The sequence below is a fragment of the Schistocerca nitens genome, chromosome 8, assembly GCF_023898315.1.
Source record: "Schistocerca nitens isolate TAMUIC-IGC-003100 chromosome 8, iqSchNite1.1, whole genome shotgun sequence".
Lineage (NCBI taxonomy): Eukaryota > Metazoa > Arthropoda > Insecta > Orthoptera > Acrididae > Schistocerca > Schistocerca nitens.
The window spans coordinates 315,794,233-315,803,048 of record NC_064621.1 but is presented as its reverse complement, the minus strand read 5'-3'; the positions used below and the strand labels follow the sequence as shown (position 1 = coordinate 315,803,048).

Sequence of the window (8,816 nt, the reverse complement as noted above, 5' to 3'; positions counted from 1 at the left end):
CGAACTTAAGCGCTGTCGGTCAGGGTTAGCATTTGGAAGGGTGACCATCCGGTCTGCCGAGCTCTGTTGGCAAGCGGGCTGCACTCAGCACTTGTGGGGCAAACTGAGGAGCTACTTGATTGAGAAGTAGTGGATCTGGTCTGGTAAACTGACTGAGGGCCGGGAGAGCGGTGTGCTGAAAACATGCCCCTCCATATCAGCATCCAGTGACGTCTATGGGTTGAGGATGGCACGGCGGCCGGTCGGTACCGTTGGGCCTTCCAAGGCCTGTTCGGATGGAGAATTTTAGTCGGTGCTGAGCAGTTTCGCGTATAAGCTGCATGTTGTTGTGTGCTGTTGCAAGCGGACAATGCTGAGCCTAAGCAGGCCGTTTGCAAGTTATTTGTACCAGACAAGCTGGGGTCCGATATTTCTATTGCCACTCAGCTGAAGAGAAACAGTGCATGAAAATGGTATTCATACTGTGAGTAGCTGCAGTATTAGTTTTTAGAGAATAACCATTTTTCTTTAACTGATTTTGACAAGCGCTTGTTGTCCCTTCCTATGTATTCTACTCAGCAGTCCGAGGGAAGGTGTTAACGCTTTCCTTGCCTCAGGGCTCGGCGTGTAGATAGTGGCAGTGTGATTGATTAGAGTTTCTGATAAAACACGTAGCAGAGTGACGAATAGACTGAGCTCAGTATTTTATATTTGATTACGTCTGTGTCCAATATCTAACCAAAGATTTGGCGAAACTAAATCGTTGTTTTCATTCAGCAAACAAACGGAGAAAATTTCTGTACGTTTCTCAATATTACCCATCGGGGGCCATGCCAAATGCAACTGTATTTAGTGCAGCGGATGCTACTTGTCACAATAAGTTACTCGAGAGAATTTAGTGCTAATTATTCTAATAACCTCGACGTTTATTGGTATTTTACCATTTTTTATCATTCTCGGATTATCTCTCCACTCTCCTATTTCTTGTACAGCAATAATAAACCAATATTTTGTGATTAACGTTCATCTGGATTACTAGCGTTCGCTACTGCAGTACAAAGTCTGAGAAGTGTTACAGTTGCATGTTTGGGACAGCTTTAGAAATGTAAGCTAAGTGTCGCTGCCGAACGACGAAGTCGCGCCTCTCGAATTCTTGTCTTATTTGTTTCAAGTGGTGTGAAATTTTGAGTCCATGCAAAAGTAATTGTGTGATTTAATGTACTGTCACATGTAATGATAGGATGCGATCGCTGGTAGCCCACAGAGGTTGTTTAGTCTATTAATCGAGCAACATCAGAACATTTATAAAAGAGTGACAGATTATAACGCTGCTCTATACGTGTGTTGGTAACTGTCGAAACATACTTGGATTCACGCAAATGTTCATCGTCGATGTAGATATCTCATTTTAGCAGGCGCCACAAACAAGTAACTTTAACCTCAGTACATGCTGTCCTTCGTGTAAGGATATTATATGTCCAAGATGATAGTTAAGACGAGTGTACTTACACCAGATTCAGAATAACTGAATTATTTGATACTGCGTACCTTGTTTCATACTCATTGTTTAGTAGATGATAAGTAACGCTCCCAGCACTCGCAGTAGCTTTTGTTTAATGACTCATTTCCGCTAATTTTGTTGTCGAAGTTGCTGCACATTTCAAAACTTTACACAAACGTATGGACGGTGGGTAGAAACAATTTGTGCTAAGAAATCAATTTATGGCGTCAAATAAACAGCAGTTAAATATAAAATTAAACTTTTTATTTAGTTTACTGAATCATCAGAGACAAGCAGTGTAGCGTCCAAGGAATGTGGTGTATTCATCCCAAGATGGCTGCCCTGTAGGCAGCGTGATACGGGGCGACGTAGGCAGCAGAGTATGGGGCGGCGTAAGCCACGGGGGCTGCGGCAGCGGTGTAGGCGACGGGGGCGGCGACTGCGTGGGCGGTGTAGGCCACGGGGGTGGCGGCCACGTAGCTGGCCAGCAGGCCGGGGGCCGGCTTGGGTCCGGGGGCGGCCATGCAGGCGGCCACCAAGGCCAGGACGACGATCACCTGCAAAGGACAACACGTTCAGTAAACACTGACTACTTGCGAAAGTCAACTGGCCTACTGGATGTATAGAGTAAGTTACATATACTGTAGTACAGATTCCTAAGAGAATAAATTTAAATCTTTAAACTTTTGGAAAGTACTTTGAGATGTTCTTTTCTCAATTGACAGACCAGTCCTTGTCATATCCTATACCTTTTCCTGTTGTCGGGCTTTGTCTAATAATCCTATGACCAATGTCGAAGCGTAATACTGAGTCCCGTTAATAGCTAAATATTTTATAGTATGAATCGTAAACTCTGCAGTAGAGTGAGGGCTGTTTTCAAATTTCAAGCAAGGATAGAACTGTGTCTGAGATCAGAGCTCGAACACAAAACCTTGCTTTCCTCGAACAATGTTCTTACCCACTGAGCTATTCATGTATGACTCGCAGCACCCTCTGACAGCCTTGCTTCTGCCAGTATCCGTCCCTCACTTATAAAACTGTACAAACGATCTTTTGCATACTAGCAGGACAAGAACACTTGTAAGAAAGGAAATGGCGGAGATATGGCTTAGCAACAGCCTAAGACAAAGGCTTGGGCAAACTTTGGTGATCCGCGAGCCTGATTCACGTACGTAAGCTCCCTGGCTGCTCCGTCACATGGCACTACAGCAACCCATAAAGTGAAAAATATAGCATCCGTGCTCTTCATGTTCATGAGGTGCCGCTAATGTTAATTTTAATGTATGTGAAATCTTATGGGACTTAACTGCTATGCTCATCAGTCCCTAAGCTTACACACGACTTAACCTCCCCGTCACCATGGTCAGCTGAACTTGAGGAAATGCGTCAGTCTGTAAGAAGGCTGAGGAGGCACTACCAGCGCAGTGTCGTCTGCTGGGAAAAGCAAAGATGGTTACTGCAATACCGGGAGGCAAAAGAGAAATTTCATAAAGAACTAAAAGAAGTCTGAATACGCAGTTGGGAAAGATTTGTACTGGACCAGTTGGCCTTGGACCCATGGGGAGTACCCTACAAACTAGTAAGGGAAAAGATCCGATCCCCAATGATGCTATCAACGGTCAGGCACTGGGATGGGATGACGGAGTCCTGCCAGGAGACTGCCGAGGTCCTTCTCCGATCCCTGATGTCTGATGACGATGAGGCCAGCGACACGGAAGGCCAGTCCCAGCTACGAAATGAAGATTCAGACAGAATAGGTAACGACAGGGCAGTCTACCCCTTCTCCGAAGAGGAGGTAGCCGGCCACATCAAAACACTAAAAACAGGGAAAGCCCCCGGCCCAGACGGCATTGTGGCGGAGGTGGTGCAGTTCTTGGCACCCCAACTGGTGGCGCCACTAACCCAGCTATACAATGAGTGCCTAAGACAGGAAAAATTCCCGAAAATCTGGAAAGAGGCAAATGTTTTGATTATCAAAAAGGGACCCGACAAGGACCCAGCGGATGTCAAGTACTATAGACCGATCTGCCTACTGGACATCCTTGGTAAATTACTTGAGAAATTGCTAGCTGACAGACTGCACACCGAGTGCTGTGCGGGATGAGTGGCAGGCAGTTCGGCTTCAGGCCGGGGCGATCGGTAACCGATGCGATCGCTCTGGCGGCTGAGGTCTGCGGCTCTACCCCGTACAAGTACGTTGTTGGCATCATGGTTGACATCAGTGGCGCCTTTGACAACCTGTGGTGGCCTTCGCTCTTCTCCTGCTTGCGGGGGAAGGAGTGTCCACGGTCGCTATATGGTTGCCTGAGGAGCTATTGTGAAGGGTGGGAGGTCTGGCTATCATCCCCTAGCGGCAGAGTAGGAAAACCTATAACTAATGGATGTCCCCAGGGTTCCGTCTTAGGTCCCTTGTTGTGGGACATCCATATGGAACCACTTTTAGATAGTTTGCAGCAGAGTGAAGAAGTGCTAGAGGTGATAGCCTACGCAGATGACCTCCTTCTGCTGGTCGGCGGCCGGAGCCGCGAGGACATCGAGCCAAAAATAGACAGAGCAATGACCAAATTACAACTGTGGTGTACAAATACTAAAATGATGATCTCACCAACAAAATCGACGTACTTAATGCTGAAGGGACAGCTGGTAAGGAACCCTGCAGTCAGAATCGGAGGCTCACCAATTATAAGACGACAAGAGACTCACTACTTGGGCGTCATTATCGATGAAAGGTGGAACTTTGGGAGACACATTGAGTCCGTAACCCTAAAAGCACTACAAGTACTTGACAACCTTACTTCCATAGGCCACAAACGATTCCACCTTCCACCGCACCTAATAAAGCTGTATCACAACAGTATATTAACGTCAATAGTGAGTTACGGATCGGGAGTCTGGGCACATAGGCTCACGAGGGTGGTGCCTGCCATGGCAGTGAGAAGAGTACAGAGACACATGCTGTTAAGATCTATAGGGGCGTACAGAACATCCCCAGGAAGTGCACTATTAATAATAACGGGGCTCTGTCCTTTAGATATAAAAATACGGGAACAAGCAGCATGGTATTGGGTTAAGAAGGGGAACAACACGAAAATTGAGAATATCCTGGGAGCACTGGTGAGGGACAAGAGAGAAATACGCAGAAGGGGTGAGGACTTATGGCAGCAGTCTTGGGAAACGGATGAAACTGGCAGAAGTAGCTTTGGGTTCCTGCCAAATGTAAAAGAAAGGTTATGGATGAAGTACTTCGAGCCAACGCGGGGTCTAATACACTTTCTCACTGGTCATGGGCCCTATCCGACATACTTGTGTCGGTTTGGGAAAAAGGCTACACCCGAGTGTGACTGTGGCGCTTCGGAGGGCACTCCCGACCATGTGGTTTACGAGTGCCCCCTTTTCGATGATGTGGCAGTGACGCTAAGACAACGGCTTCCACATAACAATACATACACCTATTAAGACTTGAAGAGGCTTTTGAAAGTCTAAATAGTCTGGCAAACGAGGTATCACGGAAAGTACTGACAGCATACTTGAGGGACTTTCACGACTAAAGACAAATACTGAACATGTCCAATTACCCTGATCCTCTACCGCCTATGCGTGGACAGGTCGACTTGTCAGTTGCAATCCGCCATCTGCAGGACTGGGGGGACCGGGGTACACTAATCTAGACCAAAAGCACCGGAATTGACGTAGGATAGTACAGTAGTTGTAGCTTTAGATATAGATATTAAGTTAGGAACCTGCAGCGACAAACTATCTTGACCTGCCCAGTGTCAGGGGCACGCTCATCGGGATTAGCTCGATGAGCAGGGCCTAAAGTAGTAGGTTTATATCTAGGCTGACACACCTGTAACGCTGCAGGCAGTTAGGAATTAATAAGTAGGAAGAAAACTAGCAATTAGCAAGTAGTATAGATTAATAGCTGTAGTCTGCCTATAACCCTGTATTGAATCCTGTCTGTAGCTCACAATAACAAACATAGTACCATTGTAATAACAACAAAAATAGCTGCTTGATATATAACATTGTAGTATTATTATGACCCACTAATCATTAAGGTGGTGGGTTCCTTTTGTACAAATATTTTAGATGTTGTCAATAAAGATTTAAAAAAAAAATATATCCTAAGGACAAACACACACACCCATGCCCGAGGGAGGACTCGAACCTCCGCCGGGACCAGCCACACAGTCCATGACTGCAGCGCCTAGACCGCTCGGATAATCCCGCGCGGCCTGAGGTATCGCGTCGATATGAATGGCACCATATTCCCGACACATCATACCTAAAAAATTATGCTTAAAACACGCCCTTATGTTATTCACATATTGTTCACACTCCTTCAGATGTATGTGTTTATTTACGTGTCGTAAATACTATATCTTTACCTACGATGTCTTACAATTGCTGTTTTGATAACATAGGTTGCAAAATTTTCAAACGCCGTTAGTAAAGAAACAATGTACACGACACATAAATAAATGTAAACGTCTGAAGATGTGTCGTTAGGCATCTTGAAATACGTCTACAAAATCAGCTGGTTACAGCTAATCAAACCAAGTGGTTGCAGCTCCAACTTTATAGATCATATATAAATGACCTAGTAGATAGTGTCGGTAATTCCATGCGGCTTTCCGCGGATGATGCTGTAGTATACAGAGAAGTTGCAGCATTAGAAGACTGCAGCGAAATGCAGGAAGATCTGCAGCGGATAGGCACTTGGTGCAGGAGTGGCAACTGACTCTTAACATAGACAAATGTAATGTATTGCGAATACATAGAAAGAAGTATCTTTTATTGTATAATTATATGATTGCGGAACATACACTGGTAGCAGTTACTTCTGTGAAAATATCTGGGAGTATGCGTACGGAACGAATTGAAGTGGAATGACCATTTGAAATTAAATGTTGGTAAGGCGGGTGGCAGGTTGAGATTCATTGGGAGAGTGCTTAGAAAATGTAGTCCATCAACAAAGGAGGTGGCTTACAAAACACTCGTTCCACCTATACTTGAGTATTGCTCATCAGTGTGGGATCCGTACCAGGTCGGGTTGACAGAGGAGATAGAGAAGATCCAAAGACGAGCGGCGCATTTCGTCACAACGTTATTTGGTAAGCGTGATACCGTCACGGAGATGTTTAGCAAACTCAAGTGGCAGACTCTGCAAGAGAGGCGCTCTGCATCGCTGTGTAGCTTGCTGTCCATGTTTCGAGAGGGTCCGTTTCTGGAAGAGGTATCGAATATACTGTTTCCCCCTACTTATACCTCCCGAGGAGATGACGAATGTAAAATTAGAGAGATTCGTGCGCCCACGGCGGCTTTCCGGCAGTCGTTCTTCCCGCGAACCATTCGAAACTGGAACAGGTAAGGGAGGTAATGACAGTGATACGTTAAGTGCCCTCCGCCACACACCGTTGGGTGACTTGCGGAGTATAAATGTAGATGTAGATGTAGATAGAGTAAGCTCAGTTTCAACAGTTGCAGGTCCGCAATGGACAATTATTTACTAACGTTATTATGAGAATTAATAAAACAACAAAATATGGTGTTGGGATATTCAGTTGCAGTAGACAATCAATTAGGGGTGGCTATGCGAATTTTTTCTGAAAACTGGACCCGGCCCGTAATTTGCCGGTTGTCTATCCTTCGCGTAAAGGAATTTTCCCAGGTGTACGCTCTTTTACAGACCGGGGCATCTGCATTGATGATCAAAATTAAATCACTGCGCTTACTGGTACTGCAGAGTACGATCGTGATGTATATTCCACAAACTATTATTTACAAATTTGGCAGGAGATTTAGCACATTTCACCGGTGAGCAGATCGACACGATTCCTCTAATTCACCGTCCGATATTAATATTGTAGTAAAAATTGTGTTCTAAACTCATGACATGGCGCAGTATAGACAGATTTGAAATTTAATGTCGTACAGTGAACTGCAATATCGTTAACAAGAGTTTTGCTAGGCTGCACCATTTCGTAAAATTGTGTAAATTTTCTAAGACTGTGATACTTGCCGGAAGGTCGAACGAGGATTACCTGATGCATTACACGCTGAAGTGTAACAACATTAAATTCACAACAAGAACCATCGTAGCTTTAAACAAGCTGGTCCTACACTAGACGTATTAAACTGTGAACACACTGCTAAGAGCTATGTAGTCTTCAAAGGATTGTAAGTCATTTACAATATTATGAGAATGTTTATACCATGCACACCTATGTCTACAAGTGGTTGTGCCTTTAGTACAAGATGTGAATATTTATATCATCTGCATTTAAACGCGGCACACCGTCTTATGGTGTGTTCTGACGGTTGCCCTGCTACCACTACCATTTTGCTACCTCTCCATCTATTTTCGCGAATGGCTCGTGGGCACAGTGAACGTCCGTAATCTTCCACATTAGTTCCAACTTCGTGAAAATGCACATTACAGAACTGTGTTTAATTATTAGAAGTGCATTATCTATTTTAGTATTCCGCAACACACCAGGCTACGTGTGGCGTCGGGTACTTCTCTGCCACTTACTCACCATCCTCCTTCCCTGCTCCATTCGCGAATGGACTCGCTACTAAGATACATATCAAATTATCTTTCCTTGCTTACTACGCAAAACAGATTTCCCGTTACTTAACGATCACAGTGTTAGAACATCTCTCAGTAATACTCAATAAGGCCAACCTTTGAGCAACTTAAAGTGTAGGATTGCACTTGCCAACCCCACTCACCTGCTTGTACATCTTGCTAGCTTGACGGCTACTGGTAACCTGTGACTGTGCCTGGCTGCATGTCCTTTATATACTATGCGCATTGCCGTGGCACGTTTTCAAGTCACGTCCACTGCGGTGGGACAGTAGCGCCAAGTCGATTGCTGTGGGTCGAGGCTGGGAGACGAGTTGCCAATAGTGGAGTAGGCAATACCTGATGCAAATTGTTGAGGACTCCCAGTGATGTTGCTTCACTGGACCCGGGTTAGCTGCCAGCGTGCCTAAATCATTCTGAAGTCGTCCTACTGAAACGTCTGGAACAACTCTATCGTCGACAGGGAATTAAATCACAAATTTGGGTCACTCATTCTCTTCCAATACGAATCTGCGGTGTAATTTTCATAATTTTTAATAGAAGTGTACTGACATCTTCGTCCACGAAATATTATGAATATTACAGGTATGTCTACAATCTTGGTTAGATACCTAAGTTGTCGTCTATCAAAAATAGGATTCCGGAGTGTACCATTGCATCTAGAAAGACACATTATACTTTTTCCTATCGAATTACACTTCATTTACTTTGCCTGTTATTTTCCAATTTCTTTATCTTACATTTCCA

The 8,816-nt window shown here is 44.7% G+C and overlaps 1 protein-coding gene across 1 annotated transcript; it reads right to left on the bottom strand.

Annotated features, from left to right (window-relative positions):
* Positions 1 to 1,729: 1,729 nt before the first annotated feature.
* Positions 1,730 to 8,246, bottom strand: LOC126198802 (cuticle protein 19.8-like). Its single transcript, XM_049935372.1, has 2 exons — positions 8,216 to 8,246; positions 1,730 to 2,037 (listed from the first exon to the last, which is right to left on the bottom strand). The coding sequence occupies exons 1-2, from the start codon at positions 8,225 to 8,227 to the stop codon at positions 1,804 to 1,806; spliced, it is 246 nt and encodes an 81-aa protein (XP_049791329.1). The 5' UTR covers positions 8,228 to 8,246; the 3' UTR covers positions 1,730 to 1,803.
* Between the last annotated feature and the right edge of the window lie 570 nt (positions 8,247 to 8,816).